This window comes from Trichosurus vulpecula, chromosome 1 (assembly GCF_011100635.1).
Source record: "Trichosurus vulpecula isolate mTriVul1 chromosome 1, mTriVul1.pri, whole genome shotgun sequence".
NCBI lineage: Eukaryota > Metazoa > Chordata > Mammalia > Diprotodontia > Phalangeridae > Trichosurus > Trichosurus vulpecula.
This window is the reverse complement of record NC_050573.1, coordinates 430,273,575-430,298,673: the sequence shown is the minus strand read 5'-3', so window position 1 is coordinate 430,298,673 and position 25,099 is coordinate 430,273,575. Positions and strand designations below refer to the sequence as shown.

General features: G+C 41.3%; 1 protein-coding gene across 1 annotated transcript in view; it reads left to right on the top strand.

The window, feature by feature from the left end:
• Nucleotides 1-25,099, top strand: part of LOC118843321 (snake venom 5'-nucleotidase-like) — a 95,419-nt gene that overhangs the window by 2,280 nt on the left and 68,040 nt on the right. Inside the window, exon 2 of the mRNA XM_036750906.1 lies at nucleotides 19,637-19,788. Coding sequence (XP_036606801.1) covers nucleotides 19,637-19,788 — 152 coding nt within the window. The remainder of the gene's footprint in view (nucleotides 1-19,636; nucleotides 19,789-25,099) is intronic.

Here is a 25,099-nt window from a genome sequence, read left to right as displayed (position 1 = left end):
CTCTTTCCCATTAGACTGTGAGCAGGGACTGTCTTTTGCCTTTTTTTTATTTTTTGGTGTCCCCAGTGAAGAGGTTTTTGTAAATGATGATTGTAAGGGAACCATAGGTTTCTAGGGGTGACCGCCGCGGCCCCAAAATACCTACACGCTGGGTCCCGCCAAAAGAATTCGACTCAAGCCTTCTCAGCCAAGAGAAAAGACAAAGTTTATTAGGGATTCACCACAATGGGCTGTCTTAAGAAATCCCCCCACCTTGTGACGCCTGTTTCCACAAGCGGGCCAGATTCAATCTACTGAATTAGATTGAATCTGAGCCCCTTCATGGAGGCAAGATGGAGATTATATGCAGAAAGATTATAGGAGGGATTGAGGGGTGGTCTGGGGTGACTAGAGGAGGGGTTTAGGGAGGGTCTTGAGGGGAAGTCTAAGGAGGACCAGGTGAGGTCAGAGTCCAGGAACCAAGAGAATAGAATTAAGGGCAGAAGTTCCTGAAGGAATATCAAAGGTTGGGAAGTAACTGAAGGCATGCACATCTAAAGTAACAATAGAGGGAGAGATCTGGGCCCAAAGACAATGTGAGGCTTGTGGCCCTAGGGGAAGGCCAGATCCAGCCGGAAGACTGGGGACAGCTCAAGGGGGCTCCCAGAGACCGCACTCCAGACTCAAGGGGGTTCCCAGAGACTGTGCCCTCATCATTCCCCCCTCAAACAAATAGGACCCAAATTCTTTTGGGGTCAGGGACGAAGGTCTCAGCTTCTGAAACTGCTTCCTTCTGGCAAGGGGTGTAGATCTGTTCCCGGCTCGATGGGTCCAGTTGTTCAAGGGGTGCAGAGTCATCTGGAAGTTGATGGCTTGGAGCCTGGAGGAGACAAACCTGGCAAAGAGGTTAAGCAAACAACCAAACAGACAGCATAGAAGTATAGATAAAGGACAATTTCCCTGGAGGTTATTAAAGATGATTATTTCATACCTAGCTCCCCTAATCACTTGTTCTGTGTACCACACTGCTTCAGGGTTAACGAGTGTGTAGCACATCCAAATTAGGTCGGGGATATCTAAGAGCAAGGTTTGATGTTTGGTGAGCCTGTGGTTAGCCAGGCACTGGTGGCCCTCTGCTTCCAGGGTGCTCTGGCAAGTCAGAGCTTCTAGGGGCTGGTCTGCTAGAGGCTTAGAAGCTTCCTCAATTGGAATGGCTGTAGCAGCCAGAGAATCTAATTGTTTTGGAAAACAGGGGTCAGATCCTAAAGACTGGATTAGGATTCCCAAAGCCTGTCCCCTCCTTTCATCACCAGAGTGAGTGAAAGGTTTTTCTAGATTAGGTAAAGCTAATGCTAGAGTGGTGGTCAATTTAGTTTTCAAAGTCCCAAAAGCTTGTGCTGGGTAGGGGCCCCACTCTAGAGGGAGCGAGTCAGGGTCTTGAGTGCCAATTAATGGTTGCAGTCCCTCCCAAGCCTTGGGCTTAATTGGATATTGAAGGCTATGGAGGGGAACTATGGCTGGGGTGGCAGAAGTAGCTTGCCCAGGAATTCCCTGATCCCAAACAATTGGCTCAACCTTCTCCCACACCTCTGAGGGAACATGGGGAGGTCTGGTAAACAGAGGGAAAAGGGAGTTAAGAGGTTTAACTATAGAAAATTGGCTTCTCAATTTCACCATCAGGTCCCTTCCCAAGGGGGCAGGGCCAGAGAAGGAGTGTTCAGACAACAGATCCTTGATGCCCATGACCTGATGGGTCGAGGGGCATGTGGGGCCAGAGCCATTAGTTAAAACAAGAGAACATAGCCGTGATAAAGTGGGTAACCTTACCTTCTGCCTCGATTTTGCCCAGGGCTCCGCGAGAGAGGTGGAGAAAGTGGGAGCACAGCCAAGCCCCAGGCTTTCCCCTCCTTCCGAGTCTTGAGAAGACTGGAGGACAGGGTACTGGGAGGAGGCTCTACCATTTTTCCAGCCTCGGGGACACCTCCAATGTTCCTCCTGGTTACATGCTGGGCACGGTCCTAGAGGCCTGGATCCTGGAGGCTTCTTCCAGGGGGGCGCCCTAGAGGGGCACTCCTTAGACCAGTGACCCTTCTTGTGGCATCGAAAGCAGGTTTCCCCACTGCCCAAGCCAATGGGCTTCCAAGGGGATTCCCTGGAGGGGTGCTCCTTGGGTCTTTTCCTGGCCATGGCAACAGCGAAGAATGGAGCATGTTCTCTGTCTCTAGCTCTTTCCCTGCTTTTTCTTTCCTCTGCTGCAACCAAGGCTCTATTGTTGAAAACTCCAAAGGCTGTCTCCAGCAATTGGACCTGAGGTGTTTGGGATCCCATTGCCAATTTCTGCAGTTTCCTCCTAATATCTGGGGCAGACTGATTAATGAAATACATGTTAAGCATTGCCGCCCCTTCAATAGAATCAGGATCCAAATTTGTATACTTCTTAATAGCCTCTACTAGCTGGGCCTGGAAAAGAGCAGGGTTTTCCTTTTCTCCCTGAGTAACTTCCCTGAGTTTTTGAAAATTTATTTGCTTTTGAAATGCAGTCTTTAAGCCTTCTAGCAGGCAAATTATCATATGGTCTCTCTTTGCCCTATCTTCACTCTTCTGGTAATCCCACCCTGGGTCGCTAGTTGGAACAGCAGCTGTTCCTGGGGGGTATCTTATGGGGTCATTAGTAGCCAATTGATCCCCAGATTTTTGGACCTGTTCCCAGATTTTTCTCTTCTCAGTGGTACAACAGGTGGAGAAAAGGATATGCAAATCAGCCCAAGAAAGTTCAAATTGTAGGGAAAGGTCCCTAAAACCCTCAGTGAACTTAGTGGGGTCTTCTGAATACCGCCTTAATTTCTCCTTAACCTGAGCGAGATCCGAAATGGAGAATGGAACATGCACTCTCATTGTTCCATTAGGTGGGACAGGTACTTCCCTTAAAGGGAAAAGCGTTGATGGTTTTTGAGGAGGGAGATAGGAAGTCCCATTTCTTGTGAGGGAAGGGCTAGGGACTGCTGGCTGATCTGTATTAGCTAGGAGACCCAGTTGGCAAGGGAGGGGATCAGCTGGCACGGGAGGAGAGACTAAAGAGACTGCTGTGGGAGTGGGGCCCAAGACTGAGGACTGTGTGGACACCACCTCAGAAAGAGAGACCAGGGACGTGTTGCCTTAGGGGCTGAGCCAGAGGGCAGAACCTGAGTGGGTGCTGCCTCAGAAAGAGGATCCAGGGCCTGAGTTTGGATGGTCTCAGGATCAGGATCTATGGTGATAGATACTGCAGGACTTGCAGCAGTGGTAGGCCCGGATGCCAGAACCCGAGTAGGGGTCTCCCCAGGGAGGAAGGGCCATGGGAGGCGATGCAGGGTAGGAGACCTGGAAAGTGTACGTAGGGGGGAAAGGCGGGGGTTGGGCTAAGGGGAAAGGGAAGGGAAACCACGGAGAAGTGGGGCTAGGAGGGGGAGTACCAGAAAGAAGGGGTACTGGGGAAGGTTAGGGAGTGGTAGGAGTCAGGGAGGGAGCGGTTGGAGGGGTCGAGGGAGGTTGGGGTGGTGATGGGGGTGGAGGAGGTACTGGGAACGGAGGCAAGGAAGAATGGAGGACTGAGGCCCTAGGTGCCATAAGAAGGGGGTCATCCAAGATGTCCAGTTGACCCCCATTTCCCTTCTGTAAGGCGGTTCTAGCTATGAGCATCTTACAATGTTTTCTGAGAACGGAGTTCCAAGACAGCTCGATGAAGGTCATTATGTAAGGAATTTCTGTCCATTTTCTTTCCCGCTGACAATATAATTCTAACTGTAAAAGAGTATTATATTATAAAGTCACAAAAATAGGCCACTCTTCATGGTCTTCTAGGCGATATTGGGGCCAGGCAGTATTGCAAAGGTATACCAGCTTTTTCCTTTTAAGTTCTTTAGAGAACTTAAATTTCTTCCAATTTTGTAAAATATAACCTAAGGGCAAATTTTTGGGAATTGAGGAGGTTTGACCCATCGTGGCCTGGGGGGGTGGCTGGAAGTCCCTTCTTCTGCTAGGAGGATCTGGGGGTAAGCCTCAAAAAGGAACAAAGCAAGATGGGAAAAAAACAAACACAAAAAGGTACCTGAGATTTTCCCATTCCCTAGCGTTGAGAGAATTGGGAAAATTGGGGGCGCGCTTCCGTATAGGGAGTCCGTCTTTGTCCTCTATGCTTCAGAAGGTGTGCCCAGGTCCATGGCCTTGAACATAAACCACTGGACTGAACTGAGAGCGTCAGGCTGAGTCCAAAACAGCAAGCAGCTGTCTGACCTACTGGGACCTGGGAAGTCAGGCCTGAAAAGCACTTCCAAAATGCTTGGAGAGCGAGAAGGGGTTTGGGATAGGGAGAGGCTTACCTTCCAGTCTTGGCTGCAGAAAAACTTGAGATGAGCAGTATTCCCGGTCAGGGAACCAAAAATGAAGAGGTTTTTGTAAATGATGATTGTAAGGGAACCATATGTTTCTAGGGGTGACTGCCGCGGCCCCAAAATACCTACACGCCGGGTCCTGCCAAAAGAATTCAACTCAAGCCTTCTCAGCCAAGGGAAAAGACAAAATTTATTAGGGATTCACCACAATGGGCTGTCTTAAGAAATCCCCCCACCTTGTGACACCTGTTTCTACAAGCGGGCCAGATTCAACCTACTGTATTAGATTGAATCTGAGCGCCTTCATGGAGGCAAGATGGAGATTATATACACAAAGATTGTAGGAGGGATTGAGGGGTGGTCTGGGGTGACTAGAGGAGGGGTTTAGGGAGGGTCTTGAGGGGAAGTCTAAGGAGGACCAGGTGAGGTCAGAGTCCAGGAACCAAGAGAATAGAATTAAGGGCAGGAAGTTCCTGAAGGAATATCAAAGGTTGGGAAGTAACTGAAGGCATGCATATCTAAAGTAACAATAGAGGGAGAGATCTGGGCCCAAAGACAATGTGAGGCTTGTGGCCCTAGGGGAAGGTCAGATCCAGCCGGAAGACTTGGGGACAGCTCAAGGGGGTTCCCAGAGACTGTGCCCTCATCACCCAGTGCTTGGCATAATGCCTGACACATAGAAAGTGCTTAATAAATGCTTGTTAACTTTCTCTTTTGATCCTTACAAACTCCTTTGGGGGCTTCTTCCATTATTATTATACCTATTTTACAGAGGAGGAAACAAATTCTGAGAGAGAGCAAGCAGCTAACTTGTCCATGGTCACATAAAAAATAAGGATTCAAGGAGGTATTAAACCCCTCTCTTCTTGACTAATAGGTAGGTGCTATTGTCTTACTCATTTTACAAATGAGGAAATTGAAACTAAATTTAAATCATACAGCCACAACTGTCCAAGGTAGGATTTAAACTCAAGTCTGACTGATTCCAAGTTTGTTGTTGTTGTTTAGTCCTGTCAATCTGATGGGGTACATGCCCAGAGACATTTTTTCCTAACCCCAAAAAAGCCCATTTGTCTTTAGGAATTCTCCTTGACTCTTCCCTGCTTGATTCGGTTTTAGCCTGAGGCTATAGCCTTGCATTCTTATTAGGCCCAGATCTCTCCCTCTATTGTTACTTTAGACAAGCATGCCTTCAGTTACTTCCCAACTTGATATTCTTTCAGGAACTTCCAGCCCTTGATCCCATTCTCTTGGATCCTAGACTCTGACTCCACCTTATCTTCCTTAGACTTCCCCTCAGGACCATCCCAAAAGCCCCCCACCAGTCACCCCAGATGACCCCTCACTCTTTCCCACAATCTTTTCTGTATTTAAATCCCAACCGGCTTCCACGAGGGGCTCAGATTCTTCAGGAGTCTAGCCTATGGCAGGGCTGCTGGAGGATCTGGCCAGTGTAGCTGGTCCCTAATAAACTTTGTCTTTTTCTTTGGTTAAGAAGGCTTGAGTCGAATTCTTTCGGCAGGACCCGGTGCGTCAATATTTTGGGGTGTCGAGCACCTCTCAACCTTTCACCTCTTCAAATCCACTGTGCCACCTAGCTTGATTCCAAGTTTAGGCACTAAAAACTTTCAGGAAGTTTCTCAGAAGGTGTAGTGACCCAGGTCACCTGTGGCTCCAATTATTTGGGTAACAGCAACTTCAAATTGGTGGATGGTGAAAAACAGGCTCTTAGATAACCTTGAGTTTTGCATATTAGTAGCTAATAGTAAAATATACACAGATAGATATGCTCAATCTGTCTATAGATAGATGGCATCAGTTGTTCATTACAGAACTACAATGTTATGTAGTTTTCTTTCTCTACTTTGTCTCTCAGAGAGACCAGTTAGGAACTCCATTTTAGAGCTTATGTTTTAAGGTTTGAGGTGTTGGTCTAAAGCTAATTGCTGCTAGATTGCTGTTAAGTTTTCCAAGCAGTTTTGGAGTCTTTGGGTTTGTCAAACACTGTGCTACTGTCTTTGTTTGCTTCTGTCTGTTGTATGCTTAGTTTGTTCCACCAATGGACTTCTTTCTCTCTTTTTCTGGCGAGTACCAAATTGATTTCATGATAACTGTTTTGTAGTACAGTTTAAGATCTGGTGCTGATAGCCAACCCCTTCCCCATCCCCACTTTACAGTTGTTGTTTTTTCATCATCACCCTTGATATTCTTGATCTTTTGTTTCCTCCATATGGATTTTATTATTATTTTTTCCAGTTCTAGAAAATATCACTTTGACAATTTTATTAGTACAACTCTAAATATGTAAATTAATTTAGGTAGTATTGACTCAACTTACCTATGAACAATTAATCTTTCTCCACTCATTTACATTGGTTAGGTTCATGTACATCCCAGGTGAACTTTTCAATGCACTCCCAAATATCTCATACATTCTGTAGATATTTCAAGCTCTTTTAAGCTCTTCCTATTGGTTTTTTGTTAGATATATGTAGAGATGCTGATGATTTATGTCAATTTATCATGTGTCTTACAACTTGCTCAAGTTATTAATTAGTTCAGTAAATTTTTAAATTGACTCTTCAGGTTGTGGACTGATCTAACCATTCTGAAGAGTAATTTGGAACTATGCCCAAAGGGCTATAAAACTGTGCATACCCTTTCACCAAGCAATAGCACTTCTAGGGCTATATCCCAAAGAGATCATAAAAAAGGGAAAGGGACCCACATGTACAAAAATATTTATAGCAGCTCTTTTTGTGGTGGCAAAGAATTGGAAATTGAGGGGATACCTATCAATTCGGGAAGGGTTGAACAAGTTGTGGCATATGAATGTGGTGGAATACTGTTGTACTATCTATAAGAAATGAGCAAGAGGATCTCATAAAAACCTGTAAAGACACATGAACTGATGCTGAGTGAAGTGAGCAGAACCAGGAGAACATTGTACAGAGTAACAGCAACATTGTTTGATGATCAACTTTGATAGACTTAGCTCTTCTCACCAATACTGAAAGACCCATGATGGAAAATGCTAATCACATACAGAGAAAGAACTATGGAATCAGAATGCAGATTGAAACAGTATTTGTACTTTTTTTTCTTTTTTCTTTCTTGTGATTTTTCCCTTTTGTTGTTCTGATTCTTCTTTCACAACATGCCTAATGTGGAAATATGTTTAATATGATTGTTCATGTATAGCCTATATCACTTCTCTTGCTATCTTGGGGAGAGGGGAGAGAAGGAAGGAAGGGAGAAAAAAAATTGGAAGTCAAAATCTTGTAAAAGTGAATGTTAAAACTATCTTTACATTTAATTGGAAAAAGATAAAATAATATTAAGTGGAAAAAGAAATAAATTGGCTCTCTAGGGTTCTATATACAATCAAATCATCTGTTTCTTCTTTGCCTCTTCTTACTCTCTCAATTTCTTTCTTTTTTGTCTTATTGTTATATAGCATTTCTTGAACTATCTTAAATAATAGTGGTAATAATGGGTAGTCTAGCTTTATTCCTTGTATCCCTGGATTTTTTCTGTTACATATAAGTTTTGCCCTTGGATTTAAGTAAATACTTTTCTATTAATGAAAGTTCTTAACCTGTGACTGCCAGAGTTTTTAATAGAAATTAGGGTAGGATTTTGTCAAAAGTCTTTTCAGCATCTCTTGATAAAAATCATATAACTTTTATGATTTGTTACATACATTATTTACATATGTTACGTGTTATTTATGTTACATACTACATGTTACTAACATATTTATGATCTTTCTTATGTTGAACCAATCTGGCATTCCTGGTAATAAATCTGTCCAAGACATACTGTATAACTTTTCTAATATGTTATAGCCTACTTGGTAATATTTTATTTGATGATTTTGTTTTAAGTTTCATTAGGGATATTGTTGTTGTATGGTTTTCTTTCTCTGCTTTGTCTCTCAAGGAAACGTAGTTGCACAAATGAGAACTCATGAAGGTCTGAAATGAAAGTCTACTCTAGGTCTGTAATTGTGGGGAAAAGGTTACAGGACAGAATCAATAGCTGGGCAGCTGATTGTGTTGAGGGAGACAAGGTCCAGGAACCCCAAGACTGGAGTTCCCAGACAGGATAGTTGAGGAGAAGTACCCCTCAAGGACTCAAGTACTGGAGAAGGTCACTGCTGTCTGGAATGAATTTGTGGATCCAAGCATTCTTCAAGTCAAGGTGGCAAAGATTTATTACGCTTTACAGTGGGCAAGAGTTCTTAGGGAACCTGCAACCTTAGAGGGGTGCAGTTAATGTTTATATACGATATTTTGGGGTGAAACATGTGCCAAGTGTGTTAATTAATTGTTTTGGGGTAGGATTAGGAAGTGGTTAAGGGGTTGTCAGCTCTTAAAGGAACATGCATTTTTTGTATCTACTGCACAAGTATCTTATCCAGAGTTCACTGGGAAATATCCCAAGGGCGGGGGACTACCTGGAGGTGTAGTTTTTAGTCTGAACCATCACTAAGTCACCTAATGGTCAGGGCTGACTGGAAATATCCAGGCTGCTTCTGTCAGTGTCTTGTTAGACAAGATAAATGTAAGGGAGTATACATATGTCTGGGTCTAGCATGCACATGATAGGCTAATTAGTAGTAAATATCTCTATGACCCAGTACGTGGCCAGTTCAGCACATACACAGGGAGTCTGGAACAATAAATTCTATAGGTACAGCTGGCCGCAGTATCAGGAGGAGGGATAAGTGTTTTGCTAGGGCATGCTGCCCCTGAACTGGAGAGGAACTGCCTGAGACAGTATTTCACGGCTAGGGGGAGATGTGATTTTGGAACTGGATGTGATTTTGGAATTGGGGTCCAGGCACAGGCACCCAAGCAGAGGCTAAGGAGAAATGTGATGTTAGAATTAGGGTCCAAGCATGAGTGGAATACAAGATTGTGAAAGCTTCCCTATGAATAACTCAGGCAAGGTGATACTCAAATAGTACAAATTTAGTTAGGATGTGGACCTCACTAGGCCTAAGTTTTGTTTTCCTGTAAATCATATGATTTCGGGGAAATCAGGTGATATTCCCCTCTCCCCCTCCCCTAGCCTACTTACAAACCGCCATCTTAACATTAAAGTTTCCCTATAAGGTAATTCTGTAGTTTCTGTGCTGGTATTGGGTAAACTTATTCCTGGTTAGATTGTGAGGCCACCTGTCCCCGCAAATGGGGACAGGGGTCCAGCCTCTGGGGTGGGATTTCTTAGAATTGTTTGTACAAGGATATATATCCCCTTGCTTGCCTTCTCCCCCTTGCCTCCTCCCCCTTGCCTCTCCTTACTACTGTCTCCGCCCTGGTAGTGGGAGATGCCCAATTCTCGAGACTTGATCAAATAAAGCTTCTGGTTTTTTTCCTACCTTGAGAAACCGAGACATCTCTGTTTTTTTTACTTGAGCCAGTGGTTTTTTTGTCCCACACAAAGCACAAGCACCCAAGCACCCCATCAATTGAATATGATGTGATGAGGAAGAATGAAGAGTCAAGCATGACTCTAAGATTGTGAATCTACAGAAACAGAAATGTTAGAAAGGGGTTAGATTTAAGATGAAAGATCCATGATCAAAGTCCATGAGTGCCTGACTAATGACAAGGTCATTGAAAGTTTTTTCTTCCTTCCTTCCTTTCTTTCTTTTTTAAACAGGGGAGTAACATAATTAAATTTGTTCTTTAGGAAGATTTGACAGTATTATGTAGCATTAGTTGAAAGGGAAGAGTCTTTAAGCAGGGAGGTTTCTGGGGAAAATTATTGCAGTAGACCAAGCATGAGTTATGAAGACCTAAACTAAAGTAAGGGCAGAAATAAAAAAAGAAAGAGAAATTTTTGGAGAAATAACCAACAGAATTTTGGTGACTAGAGGTCAAGAGAGAAGAAACAACCTAAGATTATTCTATTCTGAGATTTCAAAAGCAAGTGTCTAGGAAAATGGTGGTACCATTAACAGAAATATTGAAATCAGGAGGAGTTGGGTTGGACATGAGATCATTTCAGGTTTAGGTATGGGATCTTAGAATTTTAGAGTTGAAAGTGACACTGCCATTACCTTTATGCAGGCTCTCATCACCCTAGACCTGGATTACTGCAGTAGCCTCTTGGAGGGTTTGCCTGCCCACTACATTCTATACTCCATTCAATCACCAGGACACCAGGTTTTATCAGGAGTCTTGCCATGTGTTCTACCTTCTCCCCAGCCCTACATTTTCTACCTTATGTTTTTATTTTGAGACTAATAATTAAATTGTTACTGGAAAGGCTATGGCAATCTTTTGCCCTGTGATTTTTCTTATAATCCTTATGATTGCCTAGATTAAAATATATAGGGGAGGAGTATATATTCTGTCTTCCCCTTTAGAATATAAACTGTTTGAGGGTGGGAGCTGCCTCACTTTTATATTTGTATCCTTAGTGTATAACATCATCAATAGTGCTCAGCGCATAGTAGGTGTTTATTGATTGATTGATTGATTGATTGATTCCTCATTTTCACCTGCCTGCTGGACATTTCTGCATTGCTATCCTGCATCACCTAAAAGTCAACATTCTATAACTAAATATCATTCATCCTAAAACACTACACTAATATTCTCTTAGTTATTTGTCTATTCCAGGCCTTCCACAGTTTGGCTTCAACCTACCTTTTCAGGTTTCTTTCTTACTATTCCATATGAATATTACTTTCCAAATACATCAACTCATTGCCCTCTGAATATACCTTGCCCTTTCTTGCCTCTTGCTCATGGCCTCCTTTCTCTTTGCTTATCCAAATCCTATATATTCTTCAAAGTACAGCTCACATCTTCCTTGATTAAAACTTTCCTAATAATCCTAACTGGAACTGATTTAACTTTTTAAAATTTCTTATATTTACTGTCATTGTCATTTGTTATAATATGTTATCTATTACTTTATATTGTTATAGTCTCTCTACAATTATATTATAATATCCTTGAAGATAGAGGTCTTATACTTCCTTGTACCCATACTTGCACCCAGTACAATTTCTTGTTACACAATAGAGGACTACAGCTAGAGATTATTTCAGTGCAACCTATAATCCTCAAAAGACATCAACTTAATCAAAATGGAAAAAAAATTGGATAAAAATATGTATTATTGAGATTGGCATAAAATTTTCAATATCTGGGACAAGCATATTTAGAACAATGAGTTGGATTCAGAATTGAATGGGAAAAAGAGTAGAGTAAATTGCATTTTTGAAATCGCATGATCATGAGCTATTTTCCAGCACAGAAATCCATATTAAAAACCAAAATGGAATTAATTAATTAGTTAATTTTCAGTTGAGTGATGAGTTTAGGAGCCAGACTATAGAAAGTTAAGAAGTGAGTGAGAGGAAAGGAAGTAGAAGCATTGATTGTAGATGCTTAGCCACAAAAGGAGGAGGATATTGTTGTGTGTTTGTCCTTTGTTCTCAAAGAGGGCCATGACATCAGGGAAATGATCACATGACTTGCAGTTGACTTTGATTTGAGTGAGGGAGGGCTGTGCAAGGTCACCAGCCTCACTTTCTCCTCCAGAGTCATCTGGGTCCAGTGGCCTGATATTGACCAGGATGACTGGAGATGGCCCAGGATGCATTGGGAGACCCTGGCCCTTTCAGGCTGAGGTCTTTTCAGGTTCTCACTTTGAGTGAGGTAAGCTCATTCAGTGAATAGGCCTCTTTAAGAAGTTAATCAAGGGATGGCCCCTTTAATCAAAACTCAGAAAAAAAAAATCAAACTGGGAGGGGAAGACTCTCAAGGTTCCTGCCAAAAGAAAAACAGTTACTATTTAGTATATACATTCACTCTGTGCTAGGAGGGCAGGACCTGTTGTCCCATCTATGAACTCCAGAGTGAATTGGATTTAAGGCTTGGTTTTCAAGAAAGAAATCTAGCCAGTAAACCCAAAGTTAAGGAGGCAACCTTCAGGCATTGAAATGTGCCTCCTTTTGTGCAGAGCAGGGAGAGGGAGAGGGAGAGGGAGAGACTACTCACAGGTTGTTCTCCTTCGTTTTTTGAAGAGGCCCATGACATCAGGGAAATGATGACGTGACTTGCAGTTGTAGGTAGCAGAGATGAATAGATCAAGTGAAAGTTTTTGAGGATGGGGGAGACATGGCCATATTTATATATGGAGGGACACAACCTTTGGAGACAGATATAAGATAAATGAGATAGATGATAAATGATGTGACCAATGGGAATGATACAAAGGCTAATCTGCTGGCAAAGACAGGATGGAATAAGGCAACTTGTACATGTAGGGGGCTTTGCCTTGGCAAGGAAAAGGACATGTGGAGACATGTGAGACGGTGGTGGAAAAGAAATGATAGCAGGCAGCTGAGTGATGTGAGATGAGGAGAAGGGACAAAGAGGGAGCTCTTAGCAGATGGCCTCAGTCTTTTTCAGTTCTAATCTGAGAGGCTGATTGGGGAGGGGGAGGGGAACAAGAAGGTATAGGAGATTTGAGAAGAGTTGAAAAGGTCTGGAGGAGCTATTGTGATAAAAGTGATAGTGAATCAGTCAAGATGTATAAAAGTATTATCTTGCTGCAGTGAGGGCCCAATTTATGTTATGCAACTTAAATCTGTAATGGATCCAGACAGTCTAGTTTAGAGGTTTTCTTTAGCTCTATTCAAAAACATATGAGAAAGAGCACAGGAAGTAGATGATAAAAGCAATACAGTGGTGATGCTTTGGGAAGGAAAAGAAATAAGCATTTCTATACCACCTACTCTGTGCCAGGAACAGTGCTAAGTACTTTACAAATATTATCTCATTTGATCCTCCACACAACCCTTGTAGGTATTGTTAATTATCCCCATTTTATAGTTGAGGAAATTGAGACAAACAGAGATTAAGTGATTTGCCCTGGGTCACAGAGGTAGTATGTCTCTGAGTCTGGATTTGAACTCAGGTCTTCCTGACTCCAGGCCTTGTACTTTATTCACTGCATCACCTGGTGTAGCCAGAATGGCCTTTGTTTTCTTTGAATGACTCAGCTTACCTCATTGAGCCTCTGGACACTGTGGCTTGCTCTTCCGGGGCAGGACCAGACAACTTCCTGTGTGATGAGTCATGGGGCTGGCTGAGGGGAGGTGTTAATGTCTATGCTAGGGGGAGGGGCCAACTCAGGAACCAATCGGCCCTGGTCATTTGGGCGGAGCTTGATGATGTCAAAAACCCTATAAGAGGGGAGAGGACAGCTTGAAGACTCTCTTTCCTTTTTCGGTTGGAGCCAGCGACAGTTACATCGTCAGTTACAGCGACAGTTACATCGTCAGTTACAGTTGCAGCTTCAGTTACAGACACAGACACAGCTGAGGCAGGAGCTGCCAGTAGCAGAGCTGATCTACGGGAGGAAGCTGAACAAAGACTTCAGGCCAGTGGGTAATCTTATTACCATCGAGGGGGAAGCATGATTTTGCTTTACGCAATCATGCTTCTCTGTAGCCTCCTGGTTACTCTTTCAAGGCGTACTTATTGGGCCTGGAAGATTTTGATCAACATATCAAAATGGGGCTGCTGGTTCATGGGTTGGTTATTGTGGAGCCTAAATAAATGTTTTGATTCTTCTGCCTTCTACTTTGAGAGTTTCTTATATCCGGCGGTTCCGAACCTTTCAGACATGTTTATGATCCTCTTTGAGATTATAAACTCTGCCCTCCTGATACATTTGGCGTCACGAACAGGATCGCTAGGTATAAGATCTCTATTTAGAAGCAGAACAATTCCAGAGGAAGAGATGAATATCCCAGGATGGGAGGATCCATTTTATTCCTCCCTAGCAAAAGAATTGGCTAAAAAAGCTGGACCCTGTGAAAACTGGGAACCAAGGCTACGAAGAGGAGATCCTAGGGATTTGGAAAAGTGTTTACGAGAAGTTGGGATTCAGTCAGGGGCATCACTATCTAGGCAAAGCTGGATAGTGTTATCAGCCTACCGGCTAGTATACGAAAGATTGAGATTAAGTGAAAGACATGGGGGCACTCCTACCCCACAGGAAGAAGGGGAATCTCAGATAGCAGGAGACCAAACTGACTCAAATGAGAACTTTTCTATTAATGTGGCTAAGAGCAACAGGAGACCAAAAAAGCCCAGAGTGCATTTCAACCCAGCCCAGAAAGAGCCTGACTGCCTGCTTCGTCCTAGCCATGGTGGCAGAGGAAGTGAGTGGGGAGAGAATGAGACAATGTTAGGGGCTGAGGCACAAAACACTACTGGGGTTCAGGATGTGCCTCACACAGAGAATAGGAGATGGTTAAATGATCAGACAAGGGCTCGACCCATACAAAGGAGGAAGACAGAAACCCGAGGTGAAGATTCAGTTACAAGGGAAATTCAGGAAGATTTCTCACCGCAAGAGGTCACAGATATTTTGAGTAGATTCAGCCAAAGAATAGGAGAACCATTGATATCTTGGATGGTAAGACTCAGTGATCAAGGGGCCGGTGGAATATCAGTAGATGGGACAGACTGCATGAGATTCATAGGTATCAGCCATGATCCTCTAGTTCAACAAGCTTTTAGGGAACATCATCAGCAAGGAGATGGTGATAGCAGGACTACTCTGTTGGCATTAGCCGCTGTGGGATGCAATAAGAGATATGCTACTGATTCTATGTGGCCCACTGAGCACAGACCCTGGTATTCACTTAGAGATTGTATCATGAGACTAAAGGAGGAGGTAATGAAGACTGCCATTATGACAGGAACTGCAGACAAATATTACAATGATTCAATGGAACTGCCTCATAGGAATTTAATAATTAGGACAGCTCCCCCTGCTTATAAACAACTAATTTTGAATTTATTACTTGGAGAAGTAGGGAGCCGTCTTACAACAGTGATAAATAAGATTTTACAGTTACATGACTTAGGTGACTGGGGAGGGGATAGATCTCCTCGAGAGAGAAGGGTGAATAACCAGCAAACTTGGCGCCAAAGGAGAGTAACAAGGAAAGAAATGTTTACTACTTTATTGAGAGCAGGGGTAGGTTTTGAAATGATAGATGGAATTCCAACCAATGAATTATACAGAATGTATAGAGGACTTGATAACACGAGAAATAGGGAAATAAGAACTGCTCCTGCAAGCCCACAAGCCACTCAGAGTGAAGGTGACCTTGTGTGATCAACGGATGAAAACTTGTACATTTGGGGAAAGGCTGGGAGGACAATCTTAGTCTATATCTAGGGTGGGATCCTCTTGGCTTCCTCATTATGTTCCTTTTGAAAAGAAACATTTCCTACCTGAGTTTGGCTCTGATGTTGGATCTTTGCATAACTGAAATCTCAACCAAACTTGAGATGATTTTATTTGAAGAATTATAGTCCATACTTGTCTATTCTTTTTGTCCTTTGTTTTGGCTAACCTTGTTGCTAGTTTTGTTTCCTTCAGGCTTAAGCACCCTGCACTTTCCGGTGACTGCCTAAGCATGTAGCATTCTTGGAATTCCTGCCAGCTCGTTAAAGAAATGACCTCTGGAATGGGACTTTTTGGGGGCAGGGCCATCTCTACATCCAATTTCAGCATGAAGAAGCTATGGAAAATGAGACCTTCACCCCTCACCCCAAGATTTTGAGCCCCAATCGTTCAAGGGGGGTGGAAATGATGATAGTGTTCTGTTTACTTATTTTGTGTTATCCTTGCTGTGTTGTTTTATTGTTATGATATTATTGATCCTATGTAATGGATACAAGGATTTAGGGGTGGACATTTGAATTATTAATAATTATTTTGGGGATGATTGATTGAAGAGATTATCTTGCTGGGACCTAGGGGTGGATCGCATTTGAATCGTTAACCAATGTTTGGGAATGTCACTGAATGATATGTTTTGCTTTATAATGAATGATATGTTTTAGTTTCCTTTGTAATTGGATCACAATGTATGTTCTAGGATACATGGCTGATTAGATTATGTATCCTATAACAAGGGGTGGAGTGTAGCCAGAATGGCCTTTGTTTTCTTTGAATGACTCAGCTTACCTCATTGAGCCTCTGGACACTGTGGCTTGCTCTTCCGGGGCAGGACCAGACAACTTCCTGTGTGATGAGTCATGGGGCTGGCTGAGGGGAGGTGTTAATGTCTATGCTAGGGGGAGGGGCCAACTCAGGAACCAATCGGCCCTGGTCATTTGGGCGGAGCTTGATGATGTCAAAAACCCTATAAGAGGGGAGAGGACAGCTTGAAGACTCTCTTTCCTTTTTCGGTTGGAGCCAGCGACAGTTACATCGTCAGTTACAGCGACAGTTACATCGTCAGTTACAGTTGCAGCTTCAGTTACAGACACAGACACAGCTGAGGCAGGAGCTGCCAGTAGCAGAGCTGATCTACGGGAGGAAGCTGAACAAAGACTTCAGGCCAGTGGGTAATCTTATTACCATCGAGGGGGAAGCATGATTTTGCTTTACGCAATCATGCTTCTCTGTAGCCTCCTGGTTACTCTTTCAAGGCGTACTTATTGGGCCTGGAAGATTTTGATCAACATATCAAAATGGGGCTGCTGGTTCATGGGTTGGTTATTGTGGAGCCTAAATAAATGTTTTGATTCTTCTGCCTTCTACTTTGAGAGTTTCTTATATCCGGCGGTTCCGAACCTTTCAGACATGTTTATGATCCTCTTTGAGATTATAAACTCTGCCCTCCTGATACACCTGGCTTGTCTCACTTTGTCAGGGCAAGATTGGTGATCAGATAAAGGGTCAGGGAACTTAAGAGAGCTATAGAGTATGGAGTTGAACTGGTTCCCCAAGGGGTCAAGATAGGGAAGGAACAGAATTTGGGGTTGTAAAGCAGATGGAGAAATGAAATTAAAACAAATTTTGATTAGATAAGGGAATTCCAGAGTTCATAAATATGGAAGGGGGGTGCATTTGTGGGTGATAGAAAAATCAAGAATATGACCATGTTTGTGTATAGCTGAGATAGAGTGAAGGGGTAAGTCATGTGAAATGAGTATGTTGAGGAACTATTAGGTTAGAGTGTTTTAGGAATTATCAGTATGTATGTTAAAGTCCCCCTATTATGAGGACAGAAGTTGGAGAGGTGAGAAAGACTATGATCTAGGCACTGAAGTCATTGAGGAAAAAAAAGTCATTGTCTGGTAGACAGACAAATAGCTACTAGAATTTTAATTGAATAGTAGATATGGATTGTGTGACCCTCAAAGGAGGAGAGGTTGTTGAGTGATGGTGGTAAAGGATGAGCTTGGCAGTGGCATAGCAGGGCAGAGAATATTCTAACTCCCTCACCTCAACCATTGGAATTGAGGGGAATGAGTGAAAGTCCAAGAACTGCTGGAAAGGGTTGCCAAGAATGCTGTCAGTTCAGAAGGGAGCCTGGTCTCTATGAGATCCAGAAGATGGAAGGAGTGGGAAAGGAAGAGATTTCAGCTGAAAACCAAGTTTGTTGCCTATAGAGAAAGTATTTTAGAGAGCACATTGGAAGGGATGGATAGCTTAAGAGTGTGACATTATGGGGGATTGGTTTGGGGGGAAGCAATTGGAATAATGACAGCTGGGTATTCTGGATCACGAGGGAGAGTGTTAGAGGGTGGGAGTTTGTTAATCACTGTGGAAGGAGTTAAGGTGGTTTTACCAGTTTACCTATTCAGTCCTCATGGCGGAGTCCTTTCAGGATGTAGGCACCTTAGCAAGGAAGCCAGGCTAGGTGGTCTGTGCGGTTACAAGTAATTCAAAGGGTAATGGAGACACCCATGATTGTTTCAAGTAGACTTCAGTATATATCCATCAATGATCCATGCTCAAGAAATGGCATAAGGAACATCATTGAGGAAATATATGATTGGAAAAGGAGATCTCTTGATACATTATTGGTCCTGAGTGTAGTACTGATACTCATGAAATTCAAAAAGAACTAGAAGGAGACCTCCAGCGCATTAAGATAATCCTTTGATAGGCTTCTTGGGAGAACATGAACAAGAATTGCATAGAAGAGGAAGATATGGATGAGTTGTATTCTCTACTAACAGAGGATATATTTATATCATTGAGAATTTTTTCATTGAAGATGAAAATTACAGCAAGGGACACCAGTTCTTTAGCCCATTTCCTCATCTATAAAATGAGGGAGTTATACTATGTGATCTCTAAGATCCATGAATTTTATGAATAGTTTAGCTATCTAAAAGAATGCTTGTAAATAGAGAAGTAGTGAAGACTGTTTTGTATGTTTAGATAAGCCCTAAAGCAGGCATTCTTACGCTGGAGTTCATGGACTTGTTATTTTAATAATTTGATAGCTATGTTTCACTATAATTGGTTTCCTCTATAATCCTGCGTATTTCATTTTATTAAAAACATTATTCTGAGAAGGAATCCATAAATTTCACCAAACTGCCAAAGAATTCCATGACACAAATGCTTAAGAACCTTTGCTGTTAAGAGAAAGGGCAGACTGTATAAATGGCTGGATTTTGTATCCAGTTCCAAGTAATAGATTAAATTTAAATAGACAAGCAAAATATAAAATACATTTCCCTGTGCTGTGGAGCTTTACCCAGGAGATCATTCATTTTTAATGCATTTTAAGTTTCAGTGTATTATTTGTACTTTAAGCATTTCTTAAGTACTTACTGTATGCCAGACACTATACATAGTGTCTAGGCGCTGGGGATGTAAGCACAAAGAATGAAATAATCCCTACCAGTAAAAGAAGTAAGAAGTACATTCTAATGGAGGCGACTACAAGCGCTTACACGTACACACACACATGTATACACATACACATATATATTTTACATATCATATATATATAGCATAAACATAAAATGAATGTGTACAAATGTATTGAGTATTATTGTTTTATCCAAAGTATTTTTGTTATTTTGAGTAGTTTTAAATGATTCTTTAAACAATGTTTTTCAATTTAAACCATGAAAGTTATTAGGAAAATATTACTGATTTAATAGAAGTTTACTTTTTAGCCAGCTTTTCCAACTAATGAATATTGTTGTATATTAGTTTGCAGTTTGTCCTTAAAAAACAAATGCAACATCTAGAAAACAAACTCAGATTTGGAATGTATTTGGGTTTCCTCTGTTCCACAAAATAATGTAATCAGTTTCTGGAAAAAAAATTATTTAGAAATTTTCTAATGCCATAGTTGTTATAATTCAAAGAAAATATTTTAAGTTTTATTATGTTATACTAGTGAATATTTTCTTTTAATTTATTTTTCCATTTTAAAAGCCATCTACTAATCATGTTATGAAAAATTCTGTTTCTCTTAGATTTGCAACAGCTGTGAAAAAGTTCAGTTTCCTGAATCCACTTTTAATTTTTAGTGGAGACTGCTTAAATCCTTCAGTATTAAGTACAATAACAAAAGGAAAACACATGATTCCTATTTTAAATGAATTAGGAGTACAGTTTGCCGTCTTTGGTAAGTAAATATAATTTTCATTGAAATTCATAAAATACTTTATATAGCGATATTTTTACGTTGTTTCCCTTGTAAGACAAAGCATGATCAATCCCATGTGAGTGGTAATAGGTGGTATCCTGTTTTGTTAATTTAAATATCATGCTATTCTTCCTACATTATCAAATTTTTGGAACAAAGATGTTGTGTGAGCTAATTATGTAGAATTAGGGGCTAAATATCATTTTATTCATTACAGAATTGGAGAGTGGGAAGGGCTCTTGGAGATAATTTGAACCAAACTATACCTGACATGTGAATCCTGTCTCAAGCATCCCCAACAAGTGATCAGCCAGCTGTTTTTTGAAGACCTCCCTATCACCCATGTCATCCCATTTTGTGATGGGAAGGTTTTAACTGTTTGGATGTTTTTCTATATATTGACCTAAAATCTCCTTTCCTGTCACTTTTACCCAGTAATATTAATTTTGTTTTCTGGGGTTAACCAGGCAGATAAAAGAGGCTTTCTATGACAACCTTTCAAATATTTGAAGACATTTTGGACTCATTAAGAACAAATGATGCCAAAGTATTCTCTTTTCTTTTTTTTTTTTTTTTGACAGCGTTTCTAAATACAAAGATCAGGCAGTTCTGTTAACATAACATACTTGCATTTAAGACTTTTCTTACTATCTTTTAAAAAAGATACCAGTATGTTTTATTGATTCTTTTTGTTTTTACATTATAGTCATTTCTGGACATATAGCTCTTGTCCCTCATTATCTTTCCCTTGTAACATTATTTTGTGTCACCTAGAGTGTAAGCTTCCACTTTTATGTCAGTTGCATCTTTGATAAGCATACCATTTAGGCTTTTATACAAGTCAGTGATAAAAATGTTTAATAGCACAGGTCCAAGTATATAGGATCCCTGAGTTATTTCACTGGATATTGCCTTTTAGGTGGATATTAAACCATTAGACTACTCTTTGGGTCTGGCCATATAACTAGGTCTGAGTCCATCCGTTTATATTACTGTTTAATCTAAATTTCTCCATTTTTACTCCTGTCAGGATAGCTTAGCACAATGCCCAGCACATGGTAGGTACTGGTTGACTATTAAATGCTTTGCTAAAATCTAGGTAAATGGAAAGCAATTTAGAACTAAACCCCCAAATTAAACCATATATATCACTATTAAGTCCAGTATCACTATTAAGATCTCCAAAGAGATCAAAGAAAGAGGAAAAGGATGCATATATACAAAAATACAGCAGCTCTTTTGTAGTGGCGAAGAAGTAGAAACTGAGGAACCCATCAGTTGAGGAATGGCTATGTGGTATAAGAATATGATGAAATACTATTTTGCTGTAAGGAATGATGAAGAGAATGGTTTCAGAAAAACACAGGAATACTTGTATGAAGTGATGCAAAGTGATTCAGGAAGAACCAAGAGAACAACTTAACCAACACTATTGTAAAGACATTTTGAAAGACTGAGAAATACTGATTAACACAATGACCAATTGCAATTCCAGAGGATTCATGATAAAACATCTTTTCCACCTCCAGATGGAGAAGTGATGGACTCAGAGTACAAATTGAGGTTGTGTGTGTGTGTGTGTGTGTGTGTGTGTATGTGTACATATCCATACATATGCATGGCTAACGTGGGAATTTATTTTGCTTAACTATACATGTTTGTAAAGGGTTTTTTTTTTTTTTTTGCTTTCTCAATGGGGGAAGGAGAGGTGGGAAGGAGAGAATTCAGAACTGAAAATAAAATTAAATTGAAAAAATAATAAAAATCTAGGTAAATACTATGTACAACATTTTACTGATTTTTCCAGTCTAGTAACTTGAACTAATTGCACTAATCCTGACCTAGATGTAGTTTACTATGATTTATTTTTGTAGAAGCCATCATGTTTTTATGTGGTCACTACTTTCTTTTCTACATATTCCCTAACCATCCCTTAAGTAATACATTCTAGAATTTTGCTAGAAATCTTATGTTTGGCATACTAGTTATGATATTTTTACTCCATTCTTTTTCATTTCCTGAAAGTTGAGATAATAGTTCTCCTTTTATAATCCTATAATGCTTCTGTTCTCCCTATTTTTTAAAGCTCAATGGTTCAGCAGTCACATCTTTCATTTCTTTTGTATAGTTTGTTTGGGTGAGTTGACTGGCCCTTATCTAGAACAGCTAGGTTCTCTGTTACAATCTCCCTACTTATCTTGAGTTTTAACTTAGCTGTTTTTGTTTGTTCTTTTCCAATTCAATTCAATCCAATAAACATTTACTAAGCACCTACCTTATATCCTAGACATTTAATTAATGAAAGATAGTCCTTGCCCTTAAGGAGCTTGCAGTCTAATGGGCTAAATAACCCAGTAAAGGAGGCAGGGAAGGGTTTGGGGAGACGAGGAGGTATCTTTTTCTCTGGAGTTAAAACTAGGCAAAGCAACAGATGTAAAGTGGAGTGAGTTGAGTCCACTCTACCTTCAACTCAGCTTCATATAGCTCTCTAAACAGAGGGGAGAGTAGTTTGAGGGAGGTGGTGTCAATCAAGGCTTTAGTTAGCAAATAGTGATGAGACTAGAAGTGATTTATCCTGGAAGAGGGATCTTGTTTAGCTGAGTTGAAACCAGGCAGGGCAGCAGATACAAGGAGTGACTTTCGCAATCAAAAGATCATTGTCTTTTGTAAAAAATATGCCAACACACCAAAAACTTGGTGATTTTATCATTGTGGGAGGTCCTGGTATGGGGATTTTCTTCACAGACAGGATCAGGCAAAATAAGAGTTGAGCAGCTCTTCCATCTGTTATTATTATTCCATCCACTCCCACTAGCCCTTTGTAACCTATTTATTCTTGATGGGTTTGTTGGTAGTGTATAGAAATACTGATGCTTTGTGTGGGTTTATTTTATATCCTGAAACTTTGCTGAAGTTGTTAGTTGTTTCAACTATTAAAAGCCTCATTTATTTTTGTAACAGAGAAAAGGAGGAAAAAAAAATTATGGCAATCTTAATAAAGTTGTTTTGAACATAGTTCAATTGGACAAGGTGTGTCAACTGACTAGTTCATTTCTCCTAGGTTTCTTAACCCAAATTTATACTGTTGGCAACATTTAACTATCAAAGTGCGATTACCTGAGAAGTCCCTGTCCTGTACCTGTAATATTTTGTAACCAGAAAGCTTACTTTAAAGGTACCTGGTAGTTTGAACTAAGACTGGGAAAGAGGAACTTGTGGTTTGTAGTTAGCAATCACCAACCTCATCCTCAAGTTGCCAGAAAGCGAAACCCAACCTTAGAACATTACACATGTAGCTCAAGAAAAAGGAGAGCTTATCCACTAAGACTGGAAAGAAACTTAACCTTTAGTCAACTCACCTATTTCCAGCTGCCAGAAAGGAGAACTTAACCTGTAAAAAAGGTCTTATACTCCTATGATTATTTTATTCCTACGAAGATATATATCTTACTCTAAATTATCTGCTACTAAATGATAAAGTCTTATCTGTCTATCCATTCACTAAATCTATAGGTATCCTAGACTTAAGAGAATATCTAAGTTGTTTTGGGGGCTAGCTTTTCCTTAAAAAAAGGGAGGGGGAGCTTACTCCTAGAATCATACTAAAAAGAAATCAAAGCAATCAATACTAACTGATTTAAAGGCTATTCATTGTCACAACTAATTTTTTAGTTGATTCTCTAGGGTTCTCTAAGTATACCATCATTTCATCTGCAAAGAGGGATATTTGCTTTTTCATTGGCAGTTTTTATTTCTTCAGTTTCTTTTTCATGTCTTATTGCTATGAAGAGGTTTTTGGTAAAAATGATGATAGTGTGAGAAACGTGGTTTTGGTGATCACTGGACTTCCTAGGCAGGGCCAAAGTCCTGAAGAACCCTGTGATAATCCCTAGGGAAGGCTGTACAGACCACAGGACTCCCAGAGGAAGACCAAGTGGTAGCCATCCCTTAAATCTGTGGGGATCACAGGGCCTCCTAGGGGTCAGACCCTAAGGAAGACCCGAGTGATGGCCCCTTAGGATGGCAGTAAGATCACAAGGCTCCCGAGACAGGGCCGGAAGTCCCATGTGATGTCCCCTTAAGAAGGCCGTGCAGACCACAGGATTCCCAAGGGAATCCAGAGTGGTAGCCCTCTTAACACCGCAGTGGGGATCACAGGACACCCCAAGACAAGATCCAGGAGTAAGCCTGGCGAGCTTCCGCTGCCTGTTGCTTCCCTTCACTTGACCTTAGGAAAATCCATGTGATTTGCCCATTCACACCCAAAGAATTCAGGACCAGAGTGGGCAGAGGAAGGCACTTTATTACGCTCCCGGGAGAGCGGGTGTAGTGCTCGCGGGAACACTCACACTGATACAGCTGCAGGAGCAGGGGTAACCATTCCCTCCACTCCTGCTAGAGTCATGGTTAGTTTACAATCTTTGTTTTTTTACATAGTTTCCCTAGGTTATATAGTTTATATAAATAGGGTAATAAGGATACAGAAGCAAAAGTGAAGTTAATTAGATTTTCCTTGTCTTAGTTTAGGATTAAACTATATTCTTTTATTTCCCCTACTTTCCCTCTTTAACATATGCAAATTATGCAAATCAGTAGGCCTGGATTCTTGACCAAGACCAGACCCTAGATAAGCTTGAACAGGTTCAAGTGGGTTTGGCCTCTCTAATTCCCCAGACTGCCTTCTCAAAAAGTATGCACATGCATACAAGCCTCTGACCTCTCACCTGACCGACCTTGAGGCCTGGTCTCTGCTAAAGCTGGGGTGGGGGAGGGCAGGGAAGCACACCTTTAGTTCTGTGGAAACAAAACTCCTCCTCCCATTTCTTACAATAGGTAGGGGAACCATAGGTTTCTGGGGGTGCTCATGACCCCAAAATACCGACACGCCAGGTCCTGCGGAAAGAATTCCACTCAAGCCTTCTCAGCCAAGGGAAAAGACCAAGTTTATTAGAGATTCACCATAATGGGCTGTCTTAAGAAATCCCACCCTTTGTGATACCTGTTTTCACAAGCAGGCCAGATTCAACCTACTGAGCTAGACTGGATCTGAGCTGAGCTAGATTGAACCTGAGCACCTTCATGGAGGCAAGATGGAGATTATATACACAAAGATTGTAGGAGGGATTGAGGGGTGGTCTAGGGTGACTAGAGGAGGGGTTCAGGGAGGGTCTTGAGAAGGAGTCTAAGGAGGACCAGGTGAGGTCAGAGTGCAAGAACCAAGAGAATGGAATTAAGGGTTGGAAGTAGCTGAAGGCATGGATACTGATAGTATCAAGGTTGGGAAGTAACT